This window comes from Balaenoptera musculus, chromosome 2 (assembly GCF_009873245.2).
Source record: "Balaenoptera musculus isolate JJ_BM4_2016_0621 chromosome 2, mBalMus1.pri.v3, whole genome shotgun sequence".
In the NCBI taxonomy this organism is placed as follows: Eukaryota; Metazoa; Chordata; class Mammalia; order Artiodactyla; family Balaenopteridae; genus Balaenoptera; species Balaenoptera musculus.
Window position 1 is genome coordinate 37559920 of NC_045786.1, and position 27034 is coordinate 37586953.

Genomic DNA, 27034 nt, shown 5'->3' on the forward strand with positions numbered 1-27034 from the left:
TGAGGGGTTCCGACAGGAAGCAGTATGAGCATGTAGGGGAACAGCTCCGCTGTGGCATCCTTACAACCTTGCATGTCTCTACATTGGCCATGTAGGCAAGGCTTGAGTAGGGTGACTTGAGTCTTTTTTTTTTTAAAGGGAAATTTTTATTTTATTTATTTATGTTTGGCTGCATTTGGTCTTCGTTGCTGCGTGCGGGCCCTCTCCAGTTGCTGCGAGCGGGGGCCACTCCCCGTTGCGGTGCGCAGGCCTCTCACTGCAGCGGCCTCTCTTGTTGCAGAGCACAGGCTCTAGGCATGCGGGCTTCAGTAGTTGTGTCATGCGGGCTCAGTAGTTGTGGCACGCAGGCTCAGTAGTTGTGGCTCGCAGGCTCTAGAGCGCAGACTCAGTAGTTGTGGCGCATGGGCCCAGCTGCTCTGCGGCATGTGGGATCCTCCCGGACCAGGGCTGGAACCCGCTTCCCCTGCATTGGCAGGCAGACTCCCAACCACTGTGGCACCAGGGAAGCCGTGACTTGAGTCTTGACAGAATACACCACTATTATTCCTGGAGCAAGGGGACATAGCAGCCTAGAGAGGAGACTCCCTGTATTATGGGAGACCATTTTTCATCCATCTTTCTAGTTTCAGTTGAGTGCAGGGCTTTCCATCAGGCCCCCTCCTGTCGTAGAGTAAGGCCAGATGCCATACAACTGCTTGGCCGGAGTTTAGAGTTGGCTCCTTAGCCACAGAGTGACCTATCACCATGCCTCCTGTCACCTGTCCCTCCAGTTCAGTGTCATCCTGCGGCACTAGGGAGGGATGTGAGAAGCTGACAATATGCTGGTCTTGCTTTTGCTGTCAGTGTGAGTAATGAGCTGTCTGGATCCTTGCAACTTGTTGTTTCCTTACCAGCTGAGTCTCTGGAAGTGTGACAGGCCCACCCAGTGGCTGCAGTAGTAGATGCTTGTGGCCCTGTTAGCCACCATGCTGCGCCTAGGGACTGCTTGACCACTTGACCACTTTGGTACTTAATGTGAGGCTGATAAGGTCACAACCCTTTTTTTGGAGAAGAGACAGTGCTCTTAATGTGGGCTGTCAAGTCAAGTATGGGCTAGAACTCTGGTGGACTTAGCGTACACTAAGTGTCCACTTACTGCTACGTTGTTTGGTGACATCAGAGACAAGTGGTCTATGACGATTGTTCCTGATCCCCAATGAGCTCCACTGGTGTTTAGCGTTGGAAATCAAAGAGGGTCTTGCAGAGTTAAAGAAGGCATATGCTGGTTATTACTCACCCTCCTACTGTGACTACAGATAGAACACTATCTGGTGAGTAAGGGCAGTCTGCCACTCAGAAATGGGCTGAGATCCACTCTTACAATGAGTAAGAAAGGAGGGAAATTAGAGACAGACTTGGGCAAAAGTCCAATGAAACGATAGAAGCATGGCTTATCCGACTAGCAAAGGCGAGTGCTATGCAAATTCTGATGTAAGATGACAAGGAATGGAAGCCATTTGGGTGTTAACAACTGACCCCATGCTCCAAGCCACTTTGGCCACAACCATTCTGGTCAGTGAAGTGGATATGGAGGAGGAAAATATACGGACAAATCAGGGCTTGTTGCAGTGGGTCTTTACAGCTATAATGAAACCGTGACCTGTCCAAGATAAATTCCTGTCATCTGATAAGCACCCTTGGACAATAATGGGAGAGTCTATCACTTCCTTTTAGTCCCCTGGATGGAATCCCCCTCATGGATTCAGCATGGCTGAAAACTCACTCTTACTAGATTTGGAAATAGCTCTCAAATTGGACAACAGATTGAGGTAGTTTGGGGGTGGGACCTTTTAATTTTTTTTTTTTTTTTTGCCGCACCATGTGGCACGCGGGATCTTAGTTCCCCAACCAGGGATTGAACCCACGCCCCATGCAGTGGAAGTGCAGAGTCCTAACCACTGGGCTGCCAGGGAAGTCCCCGGGTAAGACTTTTTTTTTTTTTTTTTTAATTTTTTTTATTTATTTATGGCTGTGTTGGGTCTTCTTTTCTGTGCGAGGGCTTTCTCTAGTTGTGGCAAGTGGGGGCCACTCTTCATTGCGGTGCGCGGGCCTCTCACTATCGCGGCCTCTCTTGTTGCGGAGCACAGGCTCCAGACGCACAGGCTCAGTAGTTGTGGCTCACGGGCCTAGTTGCTCCGCGGCATGTGGGATCTTCCCAGACCAGGGCTCGAACCCGTGTCCCGCGCATTGGCAGGCAGACTCTCAACCACTGCGCCACCAGGGAAGCCCAAGACTTTTTAAGCTAATACACACCCAAGTGGTTGTAAATAACATTGTTGAATGTATTGTGGGAATAGATGTTTGAAGTATGTTTAAGACTTCTTTTGATTGTAAGGGATGTTCCCAATGGAGAAGTGTCATGATTAGGATAGTGGTAATTAGGACAGGGACAACTGGTCACCTCTCCTGACCTAGCCAAGTGGTTACCAAGAAGCAGAGGGCTATGGATGGGGAAGTGGGGGAGACCACAGTCTTGATCAAGGAACTAGTGGATTTACGGGTGCTCAAGGAAATGAGATCTTTTTTTTTAATAAAGGAAATGTAATATTTTAATTAATTAATTAATTTATTTTTGGCTGCCTTGGGTCTTCGTTGCTGCACGCGGGCTTTCTCTAGTTGTGGCGAGCAGGGGTACTCTTCGTTGCGGTACAGGGGCTTCTCATTGGGTGGCTTCTCTTGTTGCAAGAGCACGGGCTCTAGGCAGGGCGGACTTCAGTAGTTGTGGCACTCGGGCTCAGTAGTTGCGACTCGCGGGCTCTAGAGCACAGGCTCAGTAGTTGTGGCGCATGGGCTTAGTTGCTCTACAGCATGTGGGATCCTCCGGAGCAGGGCTCGACCCGTGTTCCCTGCATTGGCAGGTGGATTCTTAACCACTGCGCCACCAGGGAAGCCCCACAGCCCACTTCTCATCCGTCTTCCTAGTTTCAGTTAAGTGTAGTCCTTTCCACCTTGCCCCACCCTCCTCCCCCCACTTAAGAGTGTAGCTGCAGGTCATAAAATTGTCTCACTGCAGTTGAGTTGGCTTCTCAGCCACAGACAGACCTACCATCGTGGTGCCTGTCATCTGGTCCCTCTGGTTCAGTGCTGTCCTGTGACTAGGGAAAGCCGACACCATGTTGGTCTTGCTTTTGCTGTCTGTGTGAGTAATAGCTGTCTGGACCCATTGGGGCTTGTCATCCTCTTACTGGCTGGGTCTCATGGAAGTGTGGTAGGCACACCTGGCAGCTGCACAGTGATTTGTGCAAAAGGATTTGTGGCCTTGTTAGCTACCAGGCTGCACTTAGGGAATGCTTGACCTCTTGATAGAGGGGAACTTTTTGGAGTGATGAGAAAGTGATAATTTGATCTGAGTGGTGATTATACTTGTATATCCATTTATATACATGAGCAGCACACTTAAGACTTGTGCCATATACTGTAAGTTGTATCTCAGTTAAAAAAAAAGAAAAGAACCACTAGAGAATCAATAAGAGCTCTTGAAAATAAGATTATGATTGCCAAAATGGAAAATTCAGTAGACAGGTCAGAAGATAAATTTCCCAGAACACAGGACAAAACACAGAGACACAGAGGATGACGAACCCAGCCTAGGTCTACCACCTTAGTAACAGGCATGCTAGTTGGCGAATAAACCTAGAAAAATGTTTCTGATGGTGATAAAAGAAATGGGAGTTAAAACAATGAGATGGGTTTGTAAATCTGGTTAATCAACCAAAAGTTGCTTAAGGCAATTTTCAACAGTTTGTAATTGGCGGTGGAACTGGCACAACCCTTTTGGGGAGCAACAGAATGCCAAGTATCATCAGTCATATCAGTCCTTAGCTTTGGCCCTGGTAACCTCACCGCTGAAAGTTTGTCCTAAGGTAATAGTTTAAATAAAGAAGACATGTGGAATTCATGGAGATGTTCACTAGCGTGGGTTTATTATGCTGTAAAAATTATAAACAACCAGATGTCCAGTAAAAGAACAAGCAAGAAAATTATAGGCCTTACCGGAGGAAAGCACGGAAAGGGACCGTGATTAACGCACGGTACCAACAGGAGGCAGCACTCCTTTGCCTGAGGAGCGTAACTGCATCTAATTAAGGATACCTACACCAGAACCAGGAGGGGGCTGGAAAATGTACTTCACCGTTCGGTTGGTGAAATGGAGGAGGAATGTTTCTACTACTGGTAATTAATGCGCTTACTCTAGGAGACTCAGTAAACCTCAAGTTGCGCGCCCCTCCTCGCGGACCCGCAGCTCTCCCAGGCCGGGTCCGGGCTGCGGCTGCGGCTGCGGCTGCGCACTGCGGACCCTCTGCCCGGCGCCGGGGGCCACGGCGCAGATCGCACCGGAAGCGCGAGGGCCGACCCACCGGAGCTGAGCTAGGGACGCCAGTGGCCCGACTCGCCCGGCTCGGCTGGGCGCACCGCAGGCGGAGGCGGGGCCGAGGCGAGGAGGCGGGGCTGGGGTGGCGCGGGGGCGCGGCGAGGCTGTCCCCGCCCCACACGCCGCTCTGCCCGGCGGCCTCCAGCGTGGGGAACCGGAGCCGGCGGTCTGGCCCCTGTGGGAGCGACGGGTGGGCGGACGCCCGCCTTCTGCGTCGCTGCCTTCGCGCGGGCCGCAGCCCCCGGGGATGTGAGGGGCGCAGCTCGGCCGGCGGGGCCCGGAGCGGCGCGGAAGCCGGCCGCAGACGGTAACGTGCTGGGCGGGCGCGGGCAGGGCTCCAGTTGCCCCGGCCGAGGCCGGGCTTGAGCGGCAGGAGCGCGTGCGGCGCTTCGGAGTCGGAGGCGGCCCGAGCTCCCGCACGGGGCAGTTGCCGTTGCGGTTCCGGGGCCCGGCAGAGCCGGGGAGGGTCGAGGGCCGGGAGGGGGCTGGGCCGGCGAGCGGGCGAGCAGCCGAAGACCCGGCGGCAGGTGCCGGCCCCCCTCTGAGATCCAACTCTCTCTCCCCAGCTCCACCTACTTTGGCCTGGACTCAGCTTCCCAGGGCTAAAAATATTGCCTGGAGGCTCCTGAGCGGAATAAGATCGCGCTAAATAGGGCACAACGCTGCAGAGGCGACAGAGCTCCTTAGCCCGAGGGCTGGAGGAAGACTCCTGAGCTGCCGCTCCCGCTGCCGCTCGGCCGCCAGCTAGCTGTCTCCCTCCGCCCAGCAGGCAAGTGCGGGCCGCGGGCGGTGGCGGAGGACACTGATTCTCTGAAGTTGCCCCACAGCCGAGCAGCTGTGCCTAGCTTCTCTCTACCCAGGTTATCTTTGACATCAATCACTGCTGGCTTCCAGGGGGTCCCCTAAATGCTCTGTAAGCAGAGGCTGAAAGTTACCCACTGCAGGAGTCAGAGCTAACAGGGAGAGGACTCTTTATGTTAGAAACATAAGCTGTGGCTTCTTTTTTTATTCATTCTGCATTTCTGAATAAGAGAGCAGCTGTGCCAGTCACTCTTTCTGGTGAGTACCAGTCTGATGCAAGCGGGCAGGGAGAAAGGCTTTCTTGTTAGGCTTTTGGGGCTTTGTCTGTATCCTTTAAATCAAAATAGATACCAGTATATTCCTCTGAAATTAGAGGCACATGGCCAGGGAGCTTGGACACCCACGTCATTTAACTGGCTGTGTCTTTCTTGTAGGCAAGCTCTGTGGGCAGCTGGTTGTAATCAGGAAGTTGTATGGCGAACTCAGGAGTCACAGCTGGGAAGTTTTGTTTTCCGGGCGTGTTTTTTAATAGCATCTGCCTGGGAGAGAGCATCATCTCCACCCTAGGGGCAAAGCTGCTACCAGGACCAGGCAGGACCGGCCTCAGATGTGCCTCTTACTAGTGCTTTCTGTGTCTCAGCCAAGAGAATACGATCCAGGTTGGGTCAGGATCCATAGCCAGTGTTGGGATTCAGTGCTTAGAAGTTTTCTTTTCTTTGTTGTTCCTCGGGAGCAGCCCTCAGGAACTCCTTGGGGCATTTGGTGGAAAGACCACCAAAGGGATTTTTGCCTGCTGGAGCTACATCTGGTATCCCTCCGGCCAGGTGTGTGTGGAGGCCAGTATGAAGCTGAAAAAGCAGGTGACAGTGTGTGGGGCTGCCATCTTCTGTGTGGCTGTCTTCTCACTCTACCTCATGCTGGATCGAGTGCAGCATGATCCCACCCGACACCAGAACGGTGGGAACTTCCCCCGGGTGAGTCATGCCTGATTGCTGATCTCTTCATACGCAAATCATCTGGGATCGGGTTATTGCCCCAGCTGGAGAGTCATGTCAGCCCAGGGCAAGAACATTCCTTCTCAATAGGCAGATTTTCTAGAAACTCAAAGCTGAAAGCAGTGATGGCAAAAAGAAAGGAGGGAGGGAAAATGGCAATATGTACTGCTGCTCTGTCCTCCTGAATTATTGGCAGACATTGCTAATGGATTGCAGCATCCCTTCCCACTAAGCCCCAGTGCAGTCCTTGTCAGCACAATGCTCCTGATAGGCAATGCCGATTGTGGAGAATAGGCATGGGAGGTGAAATCTTTGCCATCCATAAGCTAGAGAGTGAGGGTACTCCCAACCCAAGCGGATTGCAGTCTTCAGTAGTGATTCACACCTCTTCCCTTATCTGACCAGAGCAATCCAGCCCTGTAGGCTCATGGTCCTGCCTTTGACTGGGGAGGGAAGGATCATAGTCAGGCCTCAGGTGGTGGGCCCCATGCAGAGATCCTTCTTGTGACATTAGGAGCTGGGGGTGATTGCTTTCTGGTTTTTTGGCAGAGTCAAATTTCTGTGCTGCAGAACCGCATTGAACAGCTGGAGCAGCTGTTGGAGGAGAATCATGAGATCATCAGCCACATCAAAGACTCTGTGCTGGAGCTGACGGCCAACGTGGAGGGCCCACCTGCCCTGCTGCCGTACTATATGGCCAATGGCTCCTGGGTGGTGCCACCAGAGCCCCGGCCCAGCTTCTTCTCCATCTCCCCTCAAGACTGCCAATTTGCTTTGGGGGTCCGGGGCCAGAAGCCAGAGCTGCAGGTAAGAGTCAGAGCTGGCAGGGACCCACAGTGGCCATGGCTGGGGCACTGAGCTGCTCTCCTGCCTGGCAGATGCTGACTGTATCAGAGGAGTTACCATTTGACAACGTGGATGGCGGCGTGTGGAAGCAAGGCTTTGACATCTCTTATAGCCCGCACGACTGGGACACCGAAGACTTGCAGGTGTTTGTGGTCCCCCACTCTCACAATGACCCAGGTGAGGGCCCAGCAGACCCTGGGAGCCAGGGTGTGGAGTGGGCTTTCTTTTTTACTTTTTTAAATTTTTATTGGAGTATAGTTGATTTAAAATGTTGTGTTAGTTTCTGCTGTACAGCAAAGTGAATCAGTTACATGTACACATATATACAGTCTCTTTTAGATTCTTTTCCCATATAGGTCTTTTCAGAGCATTGAGTAGAGTTCCGTGTGCTATACAGCAGGTCCTTATTAGTTATCTGTTTTATGTATAGTAGTGTGTATATGTCAGTCCCAGTCTCCCAATTTATCCCTCCCCCCTCTCCCCCTTGGTAACCATAAGTTTGTTTTCTATATCTGTGACTCTATTTCAGTTTTGTAAGTAAGTTCATTTGTACCATTTTTTTAGATTCCACATGTAAGTGATATCATATGATATTTGTCTTTCTCTGTCTGACTTACTTCACTCAGTATGACAATCTCTAGGTCCATCCAAGTTGCTGCAAATGGCATTTCTTTCTTTCTTTTTTTATGTCTGAGTAATATTCCTTTGTATATATGTACCACATCTTCTTTATCCACTCCTCTGCTGTTGGACATTTAGGTTGCTTCCATGTCTTGGCTATTGTGAATAGTGCTGCAGTGAACATTGGGGTGCATGTATCTTTTCAAATTATGGTTTTTCCCGGATATATGCCCAGGAGTGGGATTGCTGGATCATATGGTAGTTCTATATTTAGTTTTTTAAGGAACCTCCATACTGTTCTCCATAATGGTTGTACCAGTTTACAGTCCCACTAACAGTGTAGGAGGGTTCCCTTTTCTCCACACCCTCTCCAGCATTTATTATTTGTAGATTTTTTGATGATGGCCATTCTTACCAGTGTGAGGTGTTACCTCATTGTAGTTTTGATTTGTGTTTCTCTACTAATTAACGATGTCGAGCATCTTTCATGTGCTTTTTGGCCATCTGTATGTCTTCTTTGGAGAAATGGCTATTTAGGTCTTCCGCCCATTTTTTCATTGGGTTCTTTTTTGATATTGAGCTCCATGGGCTGTTTGTATATTTTGGAGATTAATCCTTTGTCCGTTGCTTCATTTGCAAATATTTTCTCCCATTCTGAGGGTTGTCTTTTCGTCTTGTTTATGGTTTCCTTTGCTGTGCAAAAGCTTTTAAGTTTAATTAGGTCCCATTTGTTTATTTTTACTTTCATTACTCTAAGAGGTGGATCAAAAAAGATATTGGTGTGATTTATGTCAGAGAGTGTTCTGCCCATGTTTTCCTCTAAGAGTTTTATAGTATCCGGCCTTACATTTAGGTCTTTAAACCATTTTGAGTTTATTTTTGTGTATGGTATTAGAGAGTGTTTTAATTTCATTTTTTTACATGTAGTTGTCCAGTTTTCCCAGCACCACTTATTGAAGAGACTGTCTTTTCTCCATTGTATATTCTTGCTTCCTTTGTCATAGATTAGTTGACCATAGGTGCATGGGTTTATCTTTGGACTTTCTATCCTGTTTTATTGATCTATATTTCTGGGTTTGTGCCAGTACCATACTGTTTTGATTACTGTAGCTTTGTAGTATAGTCTGAAGTCAGGGAGCCTGATTCCTCCAGCTCTGTTTTTCTTAAGATTGCTTTGGCTGGGGTGGGCTTCCTGATGGCAAAGGTAAGGGAGGGACAGTTGAAGAAGATGGTGGCATCCTCAGGGGACCCTATGTTGGCTCCCCAGGCTGGCTCAAGACCTTTGACAAGTACTACACAGAGCAGACCCAGCACATTCTCAACAACATGGTGTCCAAGCTGCAAGAGGACCCCCGGCGGCGCTTCATCTGGGCAGAAGTCTCCTTCTTCGCCAAGTGGTGGGACAACATCAATGCCCAAAAGAGAGCAGCAGTCCGAAGGCCAGTGCCAGTCGGGGAGGCAGGAGGGCTATCCTCTGGGCCCTAGGATGGGTGTGAAGTCCTCTCCTAGAGCTGCAGGTGCCAAGGTGTCAGGGAGAGGCAAGGGGAACCTTGGCAGAGATGAGGAGTGATGGTAGAGGGGCCAGGAATAAGAAGGCAAGAACTGATTTGAGGGTCACTAGTGTTAGGAGAAATCAAAGTAGTGTGAGCACAGGGAAGAGAAAACATAGGGCCTGGCCCCTGGAGGCACAGACAGAGGTCCAGGAATAAGCAGAGCCAGGACATCATGGTGGTTGGCTGGAGAGAGAGGAGGGCGCATGTCTGTTGTCTTGGTCCTGGGTTTGGGTGAACTGGCTCAGTGAGGCCAGTACACACAGGTCCCAGCATCTGGTTGGCAGGACTGAGCAGAGGGTCTCTGCCCCAGGCTGAGTGTGAGTCCCTAACTCCAGGCTGGTGGGAAATGGGCAGCTGGAGATTGCAACAGGAGGCTGGGTAATGCCGGATGAGGCCAACTCCCACTACTTTGCATTGATTGACCAGCTCATTGAGGGACACCAGTGGCTGGAGAAAAACCTCGGTGAGTCCGGGCTCAGGAGTGGGAGTCTGCCCCCATAGCTGGGCCCAGAGGACAGCAGGGGGCTGTAAGGCACAAGGATTGGCAGGGGGTGCTTCTTTGCTAGGCTAATTCCACCAGCATGGGTGTGGTGTGATGGCAAGACGGGATCTGGGGCCCCTGTGCCGGGAGGCCAGGCCCTGAGACATTCAGGCCTCTGGCTTCCATGCCCCTGCCCAGGTGCAACCCCGCGTTCAGGCTGGGCGGTGGACCCCTTTGGATACAGCCCCACCATGCCTTACCTTCTGCGCCGTGCCAACCTGACCAGCATGCTGATTCAGAGGGTACATTATGCTATCAAGAAGCACTTTGCTGCCACCCACAGCCTGGAGTTCATGTGGAGGCAGACCTGGGGTAAGGCCAGGTAGGGTGGAGGGGGGTCACAGCAGTGGTTCCCACTGGGAAAGGGCAGGGATATCGGAAATAAGACCCATCTGTCCTTTAGAGCAGACCAACAAACACTGGTGCAGACCGTCAGAAGCTCTCTCCTTCAGGTTAGGTGGGGATCACATTGATCTCTAGCCTCTGTGGAGCCTGCTGTCTGTCTCCTGGAGGAGCTGTGGGCTCCAGAGCCCTCCCTGTGTCCTGACCATTGGCCTGCATGTCCTCTGCAGCCTTAAGTCTAGTTCACGTCTCTAGCTGGAGCAGATCCCCTCCCACCCCCGGCATCCCTGTGCCCAGCTCCGGGGGCTGACAGCTTGGTGTGTTTTCTATAGACTCGGACTCCAGCACAGACATCTTCTGCCACATGATGCCTTTCTACAGCTATGACGTCCCCCATACATGTGGCCCGGATCCCAAGATCTGCTGCCAGTTTGATTTCAAGCGCTTGCCCGGGGGGCGCATCAACTGCCCTTGGAAGGTGCCGCCCCGGGCTATCACAGAGACAAACGTGGCCGAGAGGTACTTGCTCCCAGACCTGGACTAAGTGTGGTGGTGTCATTTTCACTCTGCAGAGGAGTCAGGAGACCTGGCTTCTGGTCTGGGCTCTGCTGCATGGGGGCTTCGGGTTCCACATTCATAAAATGGGGGTGGGCTCGGTTGGTGAGTTCAGGCCCACAGCACTTGCAGTGACAGTTCCTTTACTGTGTTTTCCTGGAAAACTAGAGTGAGTGGCTCTAAGGAACCACCTTTTCCAGAATGGTTTTATTTTCCCAAATGAGTATGTTTTCCAGTGTCCTAACAAACTGTCGGAGCCAGTGGACTGACTCAGAGGCGAATAATTCTCAGATGAGGTGCAGTGCCTCACAGCCTTCAGTCTGGTAGGCCTGCATTAATCTCAGGCCGGCCTCCTGCCTTGGCTTGAAGTCACCAGGGATCCTCAGTGCTCTGTGCACCCAGAATCCCATTCAGATGCACATTCTGTCCCGCCCAACAGCCTCCAGCCTCTGAGAAAACAGACCTGTTCCCTTTGAGAGAATCCTTAGGGACCCCAAAAGATGTTGCTGAAATCAGCTCCCCTGGGAAAAGGTGGATTAAGAGAGAGCTAAGCAATGATTTAGCCAAAACTGGACTGGCCTTAAGAATATAACAAGTTGAACGGGTTTTCATGTTGCAATCCTCCGATTTCCATGATGTCCAAGAGGTGAAACACATGACCAGAAGGGAAAGAAAGGGGTCTTTTGTTTCCAGAATCCAGAAATCTAAATGCTGATTCCAAGCAAGAATCTAGGGCTTTTAAGGCATGCTTTTTCTGAAAGCAGCAGCTGTGATCTACAGATGCCAGGCCAGGTTTACAGAGAGCAAGTCATGGGAGATAACCTCATTTTCTCCTTTAAATTTATTTATTTTATTTTTGGCTGCGTTGGGTCTTCCTTGCTGTGCGTGGGCTTTTCTCTGGTTGTGGCGAGCAGGGGCTACTCTTTGTTGCGGTGTGCGGGCTTCTCACTGCGGTGGCTTCTCTTGTTGCAGAGTACGGGCTCTAGGTCAGGCTTCAGTAGTTGTGGCACAGGGGCTCAGTAGTTGTGGCTCACGGGCTCTAGAGCGCAGGCTCAGTAGTTGTGGCGCACAGGCTTAGTTGCTCTGCGGCATGTGGGATCTTCCCAGACCAGGGATTGAACCCATGTCCCCTGCATTGGCAGGTGGATTCTTAACCACTGCGCCACCAGGGAAGCTCTCGTTTTCTCCTTTAAAAGGCTTACAAGGATGATAAATTAGGGGAAGGTGGTATTTGAGGAGTCCTTTCTTGAGAGCAAAATGGAATAGAACAAGCTACACCAGCATGGCTAAGTACATTAGTGGCTGGTTGAACTGTAACACCCATAACATGCCAATTACCAGGCTGGTCTAAAAAGAGAAAGAGGTTTTAATGCCACAGGTCTGTTTTTCTGTTGATTGCATTAATGACTTGGATGAAAAAGGAAATAATAAATGTTTATGTAGAACAGTGCCAGGCACTGTTCTAAGTGTTTAGCAAATATTAATTCACTCAGTTCATTGTAATTCTCATAATACTATGACCGTAGGTACTGATGTTACTCTCATTTTATAGAAACTGAGGCCCAGAGAGGTTAAGTAAGTTGTCCAAGGTCACACAGCTAGTGCATACGGAGCTAGTGTTGGTGTAGTCTGGTCCCCACGTCCAGGCTCTTCACTCTGGGGCTGTGCTGCATCACTAACTGGTGGCAAACAAAGCTGGAGTGTCAGAGTCAGGATCCCAAAAGATCTCAGTAGGTTGGGACGTGGGTTGAATCTAACCAGATAAGATTTATCAGATAAATGTAAGGTTCTACCCTTAGCTTCAGCAAACAGAATAGGAAAGTTCAGGATGAGAAAAGATCTTGCTGGGCCGCATGCACAGAAAACATGATCACTGATGTCAGCATGGTGGGGTGACAGTGGGGGCTGCCAGACATGCCTGTATAAACACGCTGCTCCCACGGCAGCTCTGGCCAGACTGGGGTGTGTGGTCTGCCTTCCCCTGGACTCCCGTATTCAGCGCTGGGCCCCGCACTCTGGGATCCTGGCAGACGGGCTGCTCAGAGAACTACTGGTGACTGGATTCTCAACTGTTATGTAGGGACCAAATAGAGGGGCTGGGATTGCAGAGCCTGATGAGAAAGCACAAGGGAATGCTTGCACATCTTGGATATGTCTGAGGGACCGTCATGGGGAAGGAGGACTGGTTTGTTCTTTGTGGTATCCAAGGGCATAACTGGGGCCAGGGAATTGAAGCCACGCATCAGGAAGAACTCTCTAGTTGTTTGGAGAACACTGGGCTCCCTGGGACTGGGTTTCACCCCATGAGGTATCTACCCGCAAGCCGAGTGACTCTGTGATGAGGATGTATCGGAGGGCTCCTCTCAGGCTGGCTCTGCTCAGGATCCTATAATGTGAGACTCCATGTGGGGCCCGTCCCCCTTCCCACCGCAGGGCAGGCCTGCTCCTGGACCAGTACAGGAAGAAGTCCCGGCTCTTCCGAAGCAACGTCCTCCTGGTGCCGCTGGGCGATGACTTCCGATACGACAAGCCGCAGGAGTGGGATGCCCAGTTCTTCAACTACCAGCGGCTCTTCGACTTCCTCAACAGCAAGCCTGATCTCCACGTGCAGGTGTGAAGGGGCACTCACTGGGGAGGGGACCTCGGTGGTGCTGCAGCCCAGCCCTTCCTGTGAGATTTCATGCTCCCCGATACTGCTCCAAAGCAAGGGCTCATTCCCAACTCTGGGCACGGTTTCCCTTTTATGTCACAGTTCTCTCCCAGGTTCCTCAGCTTCTCGAGGTCCAGAAGGTAGGACATATGGTGACTACCCTCTGCATAGGCAAAAATCCCTGCCCCTAGCCTCCACCGCAGCACTGGGGGGCCACAATTCCCAGAAGACTCTGGAACTGATGGAAGTGTGTTTTTGGGGTCCCCACAGGCCCAGTTTGGCACCCTCTCCGACTATTTTGACGCTCTATACAAGAGGACAGGGGTGGAGCCAGGGGCCCAGCCTCCAGGGTTTCCTGTGCTGAGCGGGGATTTCTTCTCCTACGCGGACCGGGAGGACCATTACTGGACAGGCTATTATACTTCGCGGCCTTTCTACAAGAGCTTGGACCGCGTCCTGGAAGCGCACCTGCGGTGAGACCTGCCCCCCTTCCAGGCTGGAGGGATAGAGTAAGCCTTTGGGGTTTAAGGAGGGGCTGGATTGGCTCAGAAGGGACTAGAAGGGCATGGAGACCAAGACAAGTGGAGAAGGGGTGAAAGGAAGAGGAGTGGGGCTTGCAGAGTGAGGGTGGGCCCTAGGGAGCTGTGTGGCAGGAGGCTGACTTCTCTCTCTGGGCAGGGGGGCAGAGATTCTGTACAGCCTGGCTGTGGCTCATGCCCGGCGCTCTGGACTGGCCAGCCAGTACCCGCTCTCGAACTTCGCCCTTCTGACGGAAGCTCGGCGCACACTGGGGCTCTTCCAGCACCACGACGCCATCACTGGCACTGCCAAGGAGGCAGTTGTTGTGGACTATGGGATCAGGTGGGAGCCCTCTCCTCTTCCCCATCAGCTCCACGCCTCGGCCCACCGTCCCAAAAGGGAGGATGCACCGGGCAGTCAGTGGGCAGGCCTGCCAAGGGCTCGCCCTGTTGGCAGGTGGACAGTCTCTCGGTGGTCACCTCTCCCATGGTCCCTCTCCTGCCCGCCCTCCCAGGCTTCTGCGCTCCCTTGTCAACCTGAAGCAGGTCATCATTAACGCAGCTCACTATCTGGTGCTGGGGGACAAGAAAAGCTACCACTTTGACCCTGAGGCGCCCTTCCTGCAAATGGTGAGCCCCGCTCCTGCACCTGCTCAGGGGGACCCTCTGGTGTGCAGCCCTGTGCCGAGAACTGTGGTGCGAGGGCGTTGCCCTTCTTTTCCTTCCTGGTCCTGGAGTGAAAGATCTGTGCTTGGCGTAGCTGCCGGTCCCCATCTGGGATAGGTTGGGGGGGGTCGGGGGAGGCAAGACTCCGAGTCAGGCCGAGCCCCATGATAGTTCTTTCTTCCCGCCCACTTCATTCCAGGATGACACCCGCTTAAATCACGATGCCCTACCAGAGCGCACAGTGATCCAGCTGGATTCCTCACCCAGGTGAGCCAAGCTGGGCCAGGCGCAGAGGCAAAGCCCCTTCATGGCTCTGGGCACCCTCCCGCCCCCACCCTGCCAAACCACTGAGGGACTCTTGGCCTGGCCACTGTTCCTGCTTCCACTGCCCCAGAGCGGTGGCCTCCTGGGTGAGCCTGCTTTCTGCTCACAGGTACGTGGTGCTGTTCAACCCACTGGAGCAGGAGCGGCTCAGCGTGGTGTCCCTTCTGGTCAGCTCACCCCGGGTGCGGGTCCTTACAGAGGAGGGTCAGCCCCTGGCCGTGCAGGTCAGCGCGCATTGGAGCTCTGCCACTGACATGGTCCCTGACGTCTACCAGGTGAGGCGGGGGCTTGGCAGGTGGGGCCTGGCCTCGGCCCTCTGTGCTGATCCTTGGCCTCTCCCCGGAGCCTCACACTGCCCACGGACACTGGCTTCCACCCTCCTGCTTGCAGCCCTCTTACTCCCCAGGTTGGGGACCAGAGTCTTGGGGAGAGGGGTTGCCCAGAGGACAGTCACTCCTGGGCTTTGAGTCTGTCCTTGAAAGGAAGGAGAAGTTTGGTATAGTATATGATAGTAAAAATGGCAGTTATGTTGCCCCATCGTTTGTTCATTCAACAAATATTTATTGAAAGCTTAACGTGTGTTTACCATCTCATAGTTTTCCAAATATCATCTGAGACTCGTGAAAGTCTGACGAGGGGCAAGTAACATCACCTGCGCTTTGGGCGGAGGGGCAACCGAGGCCCAGTGGGTGCAGGGACTTGCTCAGGCTCTCAGGGCCAGAACCCCAGGCCTGCATCCAAGACAGACACCCATGCCGTGGCCCACACTTCCTCACCCTTCCCGTGCCCGCAGGTGTCTGTGCCCGTCCGCCTGCCGGCGCTGGGCCTGGGTGTGCTGCAGCTGCAGCTGGGTCTGGACGGGCCCCGCACTCTGCCCTCCTCCGTGCGCATCTACCTGCATGGGCGGCAGCTGTCCGTCAGCAGGCACGAGGCGTTCCCTCTACGCGTCATTGACTCTGGCACCAGCGACTTCGCCCTCAGCAACCGCTATATGCAGGTCTGGTTCTCAGGCCTTACCGGGCTCCTCAAGGTAAAGGGCCAGGGGCTGGGAGCCGGAGGAGGGCGCGCATGTCGGGGGGGTCATGGAGCTGCCTCCGGCCCATGAGTGTGCTGCCACCTGACTCATGGTGGACCCGGGAGCGGGCCGTCTGGGCCCCGAGCTGACAGCACAGGGAAGCAGGGCTGGGCTCCTTGGGGGAAGTTCGTCCACACCCTCCCGGGGGCGGGCCTGACACGCGGGTGTGGGGCCAGGGGTCAGGGCTGTGTCTCTTGGCAGAGCATCCGAAGGGTGGACGAGGAGCAGGAGCAGCGGGTGGACATGGAGTTCCTCATCTATGGCACCCGCTCGTCCAAAGACAAGAGTGGAGCCTACCTCTTCCTGCCTGACGGCGAGGCCAAGGTACCCTACAGACACCTTGCAAACCCCAGCAGGCCCTGGAGGCCTCAGGAGAGGAGGGCAGGGAGAAGGGCACGGGCCTCGTCCAGGGCGACCCTGCCTGCCAAGGTGCCTCGCCTGCACTGCCCCTGCGGAGGGTGGGAGACTGAGGAACGTTGCCTGGGGGCCTGGGCCCGGCTCGGCCAGGGGTCTCAGCCCAGAGCCTGCTGGGAACAAGTCCTCCTGCCTGACCGCGGGCCGGCATCTCCCTGCTTTGCTCTCTGTGCCGTGGGTTCAGCAGCCACCTGCTCTTTCCCCAGCCCTACATCCCCAAGGACCCTCCCGTGCTGCGCATCACGGAAGGCCCTTTCTTCTCAGAGGTGGTTGCCTACTATGAGCACGTTCACCAGGTAGTCCGGCTTTATAACCTGCCAGGTGAGCCCTGCAGACGAGGAAGGTAGGGAAGGAGGTGCGGGCTCCGTGGGCTGTGACGTGCTCTTCCTTCTGCCCGTTGTCTATTCATGCATCTGTTCCCAACAAATGTATCATTTGAGATGGGGATGATTCTTAACTTTCTTGGAGTAGAGCTTGGCCAGAAATGCTGGGAATTGCCCGGGGCTTGGGCACAGCCTCTCCCAGCCCAGTCTCTCAGGCTGTGGCTCACGCCACTCGGCCTCTCCCTTTGTCCTGTGCCCAGGGGTGGAGGGGCTGTCTCTGGACGTGTCATCCCTGGTGGACATCCGGGACTACGTCAACAAGGAGCTGGCCCTGCGCATCCACACAGACATTGACAGCCAGGGCACCTTCTTCACGGACCTCAATGGCTTTCAGGTGATGCCTCAGGCCTGGGGCCCCAGAGACCCTATGGAACAGAACTTGGACTGTTTACTGCCTGCATCACAGGCCCTGGCAGGTGATCTGCTCTGACAGAGCAGGAGGAATCGAAGGCAAGAGTGATCGGGGCCCAAATGGTGCCCGGATGCTCTTGATCTGCTGGCCTTGCCCCCGCAGGTGCAGCCCCGGCGGTATCTGAAGAAGCTGCCCCTGCAGGCCAACTTCTACCCCATGCCGGTCATGGCCTGCCTCCAGGACGCACAGAGCCGCCTCACGCTGCACGCTGCCCAGGCCCTGGGCGTCTCCAGCCTCCACGATGGTGAGGGGAGCAGGCGCTGTTCGGGGGGGAGAGGGCAAGATCGAGAAGCCCATCCCCGCCACCGAGGCCTGTCCTCTCTGTGGGCCTCTCTGTCTTTCCTGTCTGTCAGTCACACACCAGCGGGAGATGAAAGGAAGGCAGACACCTGCCATCACCCTCTCCCCTGGTGGAGGCAGCTGTGGAGGTGACTGGGGGGTGGGTGGCCTGTTGGATCCCCTCAAGAAGCATCAGGGTATTGAAGGGTGATTCTTAGCTGAGGCGTGCAGCCACCTTCTCCTGACGGGGATGGCAGTAGGGACAGTTGGAAAAGTGTAGTCAGTGTTATAATGAAATATTTAGCAAAGGAGAAAAATACTTCCTACCTTCCTACCAATGGTCATTAAAAGAGAGAATGACAAAAAAAAAGAGAGAATGACATTCTTAAGAATCAAAACGAGGACATGAGGAGACTGACCTGGAGCTGGTCACACTGGGCCAGCCCAGGTGGCTCCCATAGCCTCAGGGTAAAGTGAACAGTTTGCACTTGGTGGCCTCTGAGGCCTTCAGGTCGTCTGTCCTTGGGGCAGAGCCTTTGTGCAGGACTGAGCCAAGAGTGCCCAGTCCAGGCTCTGCGGGGCCGGTGGCAAGCGCAGTGGGAACCTGACTCCCTGCTGGAAGGCATGAGGCTCTGCTGCCCCTTTGTCCAGTATCACTCCGGTTGTAAAACTCTTAACCCAGCCCAGCGTCCTCCCTTGGTCTCTGCCCTTCTGGAAAACAGTGCGCTAACAGGCGATTGTTTTACATGCAAGGGGTCCATTTTAGGATTTGGTGTGCCTTTCTGTGGTTGCGCAGGGTAAAGACTGAGGAACTACGTAAGTCAGAATCTGGGCTGGGGTGATGGGAGTGCAGATAGAGCTGTCTGTATGGGCTCCTCTCAAGAGACTCTTGAAAAAACAGATGCTGGGAAAAATCCTCATTCCAACATATGTCAGCTTTGAGTGAGCCCCTTCCCCAGGCATATTTTTATTTTTATTTTATTTTATTTTTTAATTTTTTTTTGGCTGCATTGAGTCTTCGTTGCTGCGCACGGGCTTCCTCTAGTTGTGGCGAGCAGGGGCTACTCTTCGTCGCGGTGTGCGGGCTTCTCATTGTGGTGGCTTCTCATTGTGGAGCACGGGCTCTAGGCACGCCAGTTTCAGTAGTTGTGGCACACGGGCTCGGTAGTTGTGGCACATGGGCTCAGTAGCTCCGCAGCCTGTGGGATCTTCCCGGACCAGGGCTCGAACCCATGTCCCCTGCATTGGCAGGCAGATTCTTAACCACTGTGCCACGAGGGATGTCCCCCCAGACATATTTTTAAAGGAAAGGAAAGGTTAGGGACTTCCCTGGAGGTCCAGTGGTTAAGACTCCGCGCTTCCAATGCAGGGGGCGTGGGTTCAATTCCTGGTCAGGGAACTAAGATCCCACATGCAGTGTGCGGTGCAGCCAAAAAAAAAAAAAAGCAAAGGATTCTCTGCCATCTCTTGTCTGCAGGGCAACCCCAAATAACACCTAATCTGAGCCTCTGCCTGATGTGCCATCTGTCTGTCCTCTTGCTCCCTCCTTTTGACAGACGTGGCAGGCAGAGCTGGAGTCTGTCCCCACATAGAACCAGGGCTGGAATCGTGTGTTCCAGTCACAACAGAATCCACCCAACCTGAGAAAACCGGCCCCGGGTCAGGGCCTCTGCAGCAGCTGCTGATGGCTGTTGTGTTTGCTGTTCACTTTGTTGCATGCAGCCAGCCTAGAGACGGTTCTCTGCCTGGGCACCCGGGCCGGCCCCCACTCCTGAGCCGCGGAGCACGGGCAGTGAACTACCAGGGTCACAGTCCTTCACTCAGCCCCTTCCAGCTCTAGGTTCCACGGCGGCTTTGTGCCCTGAGTGACTCAGCTTCCAGCCAGTTCCCTGGGCTCTTCCCTTGGGGCTTTGGTGGGCTGCTGCTTCCAGAGGTCGGTGTCTGCTTGGGGGTGAGACAGGCAGGCTGGGGGCTCACAGCTAACTTCCCTAGGCCAGCTGGAGGTGATCTTGGACCGGCGACTAATGCAGGACGACAACCGGGGCCTGGGCCAAGGGCTCAAGGACAACAAGAGAACCTGCAACCATTTCCGTCTCCTGTTGGAACGGCGAACCCTGGGCAGGGAGGTAAGTTCTGGGCCTACCCCTAGGGAGCCAGGTCAGGCTAGGCCCCGTGGGTGGCCCTGGGGTTCCAGCCTAGGGCTTGGGGAGCGTACTAGAGGTGGGCAAGGGTAGCAAGAGTAGGGCCTGATTCCTGGGTTGGCGGGGAAGTGAGTCTGATGCTTTGCTGCTCCATCTCATGCAGCCTGGCACCTCCGTCTCCACAGCACCCTGTCGCCTGTGCCCTCCTCGTGCTCATCTCCCACCTTCCCACCCCCGCCCCTGTGTCCTCTAACCTGCTCTGCTCCTGCCCCGCTCATCTCATGGCTTTCTTTGCCCCCACCAGCCTGGCTTTTTCTCCAAACTGGCAGCCATGTTTAGGGGCTTGATCTTTCACAGCAGCAGGAGCGGGCACCGTGAGGTAAGGGCCAGCGATGGGGTGTTGGACTAGTGTTAGTTATTTGTAGCTGGAGTTGGAGCTGGCGGATGGCAGAGCCCGCTGCTCCATCTCCCTGTCTGGGGCTCAGTCCCTCAGTCATCAAATAGCTGCTGGGCACCCGCTATGCTGTAAGGACTGAGAGGCCTGCAAATGCATAAGATACTGCCTCAGAGCTCTAGGAATTGACTTGTGAGTATGGGTGGGGGCCAAGCTATGTGTGTGAAAATATAAGGTCGAAAAGGGGTATGTCCACTGGTCCTGAGGAGTGAGAGAATGTAGTGGGCCAAGGGGATCAAGGACAGCTTCTTGAAGGAGGTGTCATCCACGCACGTCTTTGATGAATGGGGGTCTGCCCTACACACTTGAACCGAGGCACAGGGTGGGAGGCAGGAAGGAACGTGAATGGGAAGAGCCGTGAATTCACTCAGCTAGACCAGAGCCGCCTGTGCAGTGTGATAGCCACTAGCCACGTGTGGCCACTTAAATGTATTAAGACAAAACACAATAACCAATTTGATTCTTCATTCAAACTGGCCACATTTCAAGTGGCTCAGTGGCCACAAGTGGTTAGTAGCTGCTGTGCTAGTGCAGATATAGCATATTTCCCTGATTGCAGAAAGTTCTAGTGGCCAGTGCTGGGATGCCATGGGGGTAGGTTGGGGCAGACTGTAGTGGGCCTTCAGTGCCTGGCGAAGAGTCTGGACTTCCTCCTGGGGGCTAGTGAGGAATCTGAGCTGGGAGAACACTGTTGGGACTTTGCCCTAAGCATGTCACTCCCACAGCAGGGACTCACGTGGATCTTCAGGGAGACTGGAGGCAGGGGTGACAGCTTAAAGGTTGTTCAAGCAGGAAATTTTGGTGGCTTGAAATGAGCCATGGGAGGGAGAAGCCGGGGGTGGACGTGAGGACACTGCCGAGGTGGGAATGGAGATCGTGGCTGAAGGAAGTGCGAGATTCTGGACAGCAGGAAGGCGGGTGGTACTAAGAGCAGAAATCCAGAATATGGAAGAGTAGCTGCCGTGGAGGAAAGTTCAGCTTAGGCCCGTGAGTGTGACGTCCAGGTCAGCCATCTAAGGAGTAGTCCTCAGTCAGCACAGCTGTGGGGACTGCCGGGCCCGAGCATCAGGGCTGGTGCTGTGGACACGGGGTCGAGCTTGAAGCTGCAGGATTGCCCCAGAGACTTTCTCCATCAGAGGCCCATCCTCCATGGTGAAACATCCGTCTGTCTGCCTTCCATTCTCCTCCCTGCACTGAGAATCTCTATGTGACAGGAGATGTTGCTGATGGGAGTGTGTGACTCACCATGGTGTTGTGGAAGCAGAAAGCCTCCAGAGTTAGAGGAGCGCTGGCCTGGTGAGGTAGCCCTTCCTAAGCTGTGTGAGGTGGGAAGTGACCGCATTTGAAGAGTCCTGGAGTCAGGCACCCCTTGTATCCAGACACATCAGGGAAGCTCTCTCCAAAGAAACTGACCTGGATGTGCTTTTATCCTCCTGCTCTCCGCGCTCCACTTCCTCACCCACGTCTCGGGCCAATCTTTCAGGTCCAAGATGGCCCCTCTACCAGCTACCCATCCCTCCTCAGTCACCTGACTTCCATGTACCTGAACACCCCCGTGCTCGCCCTGCCTGTGGCCAAGAGGCAGCCCCCAGGCCCTGCTCTGTGCTCATTTCGTCCTCTGGCCTCCTCTCTGCCCTGTGACTTCCACCTGCTCAACCTGCGGACGCTCCAGGCAGAGGTGAGTGTCCCGCTCAGTGCTGACCCTCCGGGGCGGACCCTGCCTCTCCTCGCCCAGACTCCTCCCCGTCCCAGCCCTGCCTGCCGGGCAGAGGTGCTGCTACACCTGTGAGCCCTGCAGAGACCCCCCTCTCCCCACTGCCCTGTGTGTCTGTCACCAGGATGATAGCTTGCCCTCAGCCGAAACTGCGCTCCTCTTACACCGCAAGGGTTTTGACTGTGGCCTTGAGGCCAAGAACTTGGGCTTCAACTGCACCACAAGCCAAGGCAAGGTGAGCAGGGCCCACGTGTGGGAAGGGAGAGGAGGGCAGGGAAACAGCACTGGGGATGGCAAGCTGAGAGCTTGGTGAGGTGGCAGTGAGGCTGGGCAGCGAGGGGGGAGGTGGCAGGGTTATTCTGGGGCTTTACGGAGAGCAAGGGAGAAGCTGTTGACATGTGTTTTCAAAGCCTCTGAGGCCTGGCAGGGGCCAGTTCCAGATGAGGTGTCCAGGTAGAGAACTTCTGTTTCATGTGTACGGACCTCTATCAAACAAATGGAAACACCAGGAATTAAAAACTAAAAGCCATCATACTCTGTTCATTGTTTAAGCCAGCAAAGGCTGGCACTGATAAATGCCTCCGTGTGCTGGGCACCAGTGATTCAGAAGTGAATCAAGACATGGTCCCTGCTGGGAGTTCCCTGGTGGTCCAGTGGTTAGGACTCAGTGATTTCACTGCCTTGGGCCAGGTTCAATCCCTGGTCGGGGAACTAGGATCCTGTAAGCCGCATGGCACAGCCGAAAAAAAAAAAAAGCAAAAGACATGGTCCCTCTCCTCAAAGAGCTCACAGCTCAGTGCAGCAGTTCCTACCCTAAGGTCTGTGGACAGGCTTCAAGGTTGCGCAGACTCACCTGTGTATGTAGGCACCTTGCTGCGGAGAGGCCCATAGCTTCTGTGAGATTCATACAAGTTATATAGAGGAAGAGCAGCAGCATCTGGTGTGTCAGCCCCCAGCACTGCCCTGCGCCTTCTCTCCTCCCCACAGGTGGCCCTGGGGAGCCTCTTCCGTGGCTTGGATGTGGTTTTCCTGCAGCCAACCTCCTTGACATTGCTGTACCCCCTGGCCTCGCCCTCCAACAGCACTGACATCTATTTGGAGCCCATGGAGATCGCCACCTTTCGCCTCCGCCTGGGCTAGGGCTTCTTGTGGCCTGAAGAGAAAGTTCATCCACAGAGACGGCCTTTTCACATAAGATCGGGTTGGACAAGCCACCCCAGGTCTCCTATCCTGATCTACCTCTCAGAACTGTGACAGACTGGGCTATGCCCTCATTTTCTCTTTATCGTTGCTTCTGTGTTCGGGGGCAACCCACAGCCCAGCGTTGGGTGGATAGGGCAGGCGCCAGTGAGATGTAGGAGAGAAGGCCCTCGGTCAGAGTGGGTGGTGCCAGCCTCTGCTTTGGGTTGTGCGTGTCCACCTAGTTGGGTGCAGGCTCAAGCACCCATCCTTTCCCCTGAATGGGATGGAGGAGAAGCAGGGGAGCCTGAGTGGGTAATAGCCCAGCGTCAGGGTCACAGTAGGCAAGAGCTGGCTCTAGGGGAGTCCTGTGGTGTGTGACAAGCAGAAGCAGAGCGATGCCAGGAGGAGGGGGCTGGGGACCGAGAGTTCGCAGTGGGGTGGAGGAGTAGAAGGAATCGCTGCTCTCTGTGACGGCTCCACTCTTAGTGCTCCCTGACCCTCACGCCCTGGCCGGGCGCTGCAGTGTGGCAGGAAGGACTCGTGAAGACTGTCATGACCGGAGGTCATAGGACACTTCAGGTACCAAAACCCCATCTCAGACTGGGCACTTGGTCTGTGTGTTGATTTGTGGAATGGTGGCAGAGGCCACCCTACTTGACTCCTCTTTGGTTCCTGCACTCTGTCCTGCACTCGGGACACCACTGTCCCGAAGAGCTGCTTCCCATCATGGGGGCGTTTGATCGGGCATATTTCCTTTCCCTGGAAAGAAAGTGAAGCCTCCAACTTGCGGTGGGCAACTCGAGAAAGCTTTCGTCATCATCCCTACAGGCAGCCCTGAAGCTTCACCTTGTACATCCTTCGACAGAAGTATTCACTTCCTGGCGCGGGGACTAGGGAGGTGTACACTAAATTAGGAGGCACCGTGGCTGCTCATTAGCCTTCACTGCAGCTTCGATTATTAGAAAAAAATTTATGATAGTCTCTAGACACGCTGAAACAATATTTGGTAAAATTTAAAATCTATCCCTTATTAAACTCTTAGTAAGTTAAGATTATAAAGAAACATCCTAACCTAGATAAAGGTGTCTCTATCTGAAACCAACAGTCAGTGGCATTCTAAAGAGTCACATACCACCGGCATTCCCAGTAAAGTCAGAAATTAGTCAAGGACATGCTATTATTTAGCTGTGTTCTGGCACTACTAACCCCTGCAGTGTGGCAGATGAGAGAGATGAGGAAGGGTTAAAGAACGGCCGACCTGTACAATCCAACAGGATCAGCTGAAGACCTTAACAGAGCAAACAAGGCACATCACGTTTCTATAAAGATTCTGGTTCTCTCCAAATCAGCTCATAAATTCAATGTATTCCAGTGAGATTGGATACTTTTTGGAATTTAATGGGTTCTAATGTTCATTTGGAAGAGTAAATGTTTGAGAAGACCAAGAAAATTCTGAATGACGGTGAGTCCAGGGCGGTGGTGCTCAGGTGGGTAAAAGACACTTGTCCTACGAGATTTCCCAGGGGACTCTCGACTGACCATGAGTTCAGTCAGTGTGACCTGGAGTGGGATCAGACTGCTGGAACCAAAGGGAGAGCCTAGCATCAGACCCAGGTGTGAGGGGGTTTGGTACAGGACCCGAGGAGTATTTTAAGTGGGAAAAAGACGGACTATTTAATAAAGAGTACTTTAAGATAACTGCCTATCAAAGTAAGAGTTCTCTACCTCACAGTTTCCACAAAAATTAGCTCTAGAGAGAAAAAACAAAAAAATTACAGAATTACTGAGGAAAATATAGGATATTTTTATACCTTTGGTGTGGGAAGGTCTTTTCTAAACAACATGAAACCTAAAAGATATAATAAGGGAGAAGATAAACAGATTTTACCACCAAAAATATATTGAAAGTTTGTATATGATGGAAACCACCAAGGTTAAAACACAAATGACAGATTTGGGAGAAAATATTTGCAGCACTTCAAAAATTGGTGAGTACAGTTACTTTAGGAGAATAGCTTGCTTTGGGCTCCTTGGAGCAAGTCACTGGGGCCTGCTAAGCAGTGACCTAAAGATTCAGCAGTGACCAGCTGAGTTCTTCCGGGTCATCCAAGGGCATTGCTGCCAGCACCAGGCCAGGGCACATGGAATCCTGTCTATGTCATAGTGAAAGAATGAAGATTATCAGTGTGAAGTGCTTAGCACAGTGCCTGGTACATATAAGAGCTCAGTAAATATGAACTATAATCATATTAGTAAAGGATTCTAAGCGGTTACACTACAGCAGGTGTTATTTGCAAGTATAATGTAATTTGTAATCAAATGATAAGGGAGAATCTGTGAACCCCCGAGGAAATTAGCAGAATAAAGGCTATTCTCTCTGGAGGTCTTAGATGTGCAGTGAAGTTATTCATCTGCCAGGAACTGAAATGTTTACTCCTACACACTGGCCTTTTAGAACTCCATAAGGCAGCATTGCTCAAGGTGTGGTCCAGAATCACCAGAATTCCTTGTTGAAAGTCCAGCTTCCTGGCCTGCCCTGACTGGGGCTCCTCCTCCAGCCCGCAGGCTGAAATGGGCATCTGTGCGGCAGAGCCACGGATCCCGGAGACCGACCTGTAACAAGAGCAAAAACCAAAACCCTCCCTTAGTGCACGAGAGGAGAGACAGATTCCTTGGCAGAACCTATTGGACCAATCTCTGGGAGGAGGGGCCAAAGAATCTGCATTCTTAACAAGCTCCCAGGTGAGTCTTCTGCACACGTAATTTGGAAAGGGGCCTACTATTTTAAGGCTAGCAGCAACCCTTTCCCACGGGGCTCTGGCCCTGAGGCCTCACAGTTCTGAGGGTTACATCAAAACCGGAACCAGATCCCTTATGTATACTTGAGGAAGTGTTTGCAGTTCAGGAAAGTGGATTACTTGTGCTTGATTGAAATTTTTTGAATATACTTTTCAGCTTCCATTTCTTAAAGGACACTCAATTTTACAGTTATTTAGATCCCATTTGTTGAAAGTATTATTGTCTTATGAACTCTGATAACTGTACCATCTCCGTTCTGACAGACTTCTCTTTATGGTATCAAGTAGGAAAAAAGACATCTCTTTTGCCCTTTGTAGAAAAATGCACCTTTCCAGTTCAAAAATGTTTAAAAATTAAATTATGTGTATATGTAATTCAGTTTATAAAATGTGATTTGCAGAAAACTACAGCCTTTGTAGAGACCATAGGCTAAAGTGTTGGTCTGTTTCTTAGATCAATGCCTGGAGTTAAGAATATAAGTAAATTAACCTATAAACCATACTCTGGAATTGGAAAGAACTTAGAAATCATTGTGTCAATATAATTTGATAATCTGACACACACAGTTTCTAATAAGCTATTTTTGAGTGTTTCTTAAAAAAAAAAAATCAACCAGGGACCTTAGGAGTAAGGGAGAACTCAGGTGGAAAGAGTGAGCCCAGGGGGCAGACACCCTTTGCCCCAAGAGGGCCTGCTTTCAATGCAGGATCCTCCATTAAGTAGTACGGAATTTCTCTTCAATTACAAACATGTATGATGTTAGTTCTAGAAGGGCACATAGAGGCCATTTAGTCCAACCCTCTCATTTTGCTAATGAGGAACTGAGACCCACAGAGATTACACGAACTCACCTATGTCAGTGGCAAAGCCAATTAAATGTTCTTTCCAGTATGCAATATCGATACCAGGTTATTGAACAAATCAATTTTCAGTGACATAAAACACATTAAAAAAAAAAAAAAAAAACGGAACCAGGACGTAACAGAAGCAACTTCAGCCACTGGAAATGGATAGGATTCTGTTCCTCTCTGCAACTCTCCATCCATAGAATCATACTGTTTCCATGAAGAAGGGAGGGCTGTATGGCCAGCTGGAACCATGAAGAGAAAGGCAGACTCAAACTGTAAGAGCTGAGTCCCCCCATGCAGGGTGGGCCAGGCCCACACAGTGCTCTGATTTGGCTTGCCTAGGGGATGGGTATGACCTGTGTGGAGAGAGTGGCGTCTTTACCTGAAATTGACCTGCTTACCACACTCTCTGTCACTGTGGTTAGCTAATGACACTCATGCCCTCACAGAGAAAGGAGATCGTAGTCTGGGTGGTAGGAATGAGGCTAACCATCCAAAAGAGACCTCTGA

General features: G+C 52.7%; 1 protein-coding gene across 8 annotated transcripts; it reads left to right on the forward strand.

The window, feature by feature from the left end:
• The first annotated feature begins 4535 nt into the window (after positions 1 to 4535).
• MAN2A2 (mannosidase alpha class 2A member 2) lies at positions 4536 to 25259 on the forward strand. 8 transcript variants are annotated; one of them, XM_036842679.1, is made up of 25 exons: positions 4536 to 4718; positions 4978 to 5180; positions 6037 to 6186; positions 6757 to 7014; positions 7086 to 7230; positions 8942 to 9113; positions 9563 to 9690; positions 9907 to 10080; positions 10443 to 10629; positions 13099 to 13276; positions 13586 to 13788; positions 13994 to 14176; positions 14349 to 14463; positions 14699 to 14766; positions 14933 to 15098; positions 15617 to 15853; positions 16100 to 16222; positions 16519 to 16633; positions 16896 to 17029; positions 17210 to 17351; positions 19379 to 19512; positions 19832 to 19906; positions 21465 to 21659; positions 21820 to 21930; positions 22683 to 25259. In XM_036842679.1, the coding sequence occupies exons 3-25, from the start codon at positions 6055 to 6057 to the stop codon at positions 22833 to 22835; spliced, it is 3528 nt and encodes a 1175-aa protein (XP_036698574.1). In that variant the 5' UTR covers positions 4536 to 4718; positions 4978 to 5180; positions 6037 to 6054; the 3' UTR covers positions 22836 to 25259. The 8 variants fall into 8 exon arrangements, with proteins under 8 accessions (XP_036698574.1, XP_036698576.1, XP_036698577.1 ...); XM_036842681.1 differs by having other exon boundaries at positions 19384 to 19512; positions 19857 to 19906; XM_036842682.1 differs by lacking the exon at positions 19832 to 19906.
• Positions 25260 to 27034: the final 1775 nt, after the last annotated feature.

Excerpts from the sequence above, each read along its gene's own strand:
- MAN2A2 (XM_036842679.1), top strand. The coding sequence starts at position 6,055 with ATGAAGCTGAAAAAGCAGGTGACAGTGTGTGGGGCTGCCATCTTCTGT. Across the intron at positions 6,187-6,756 it reads ACGGTGGGAACTTCCCCCGG|AGTCAAATTTCTGTGCTGCA; the intron begins GTGAGTCATGCC and ends GTTTTTTGGCAG. Across the intron at positions 21,931-22,682 it reads GCACCACAAGCCAAGGCAAG|GTGGCCCTGGGGAGCCTCTT; the intron begins GTGAGCAGGGCC and ends TCCTCCCCACAG.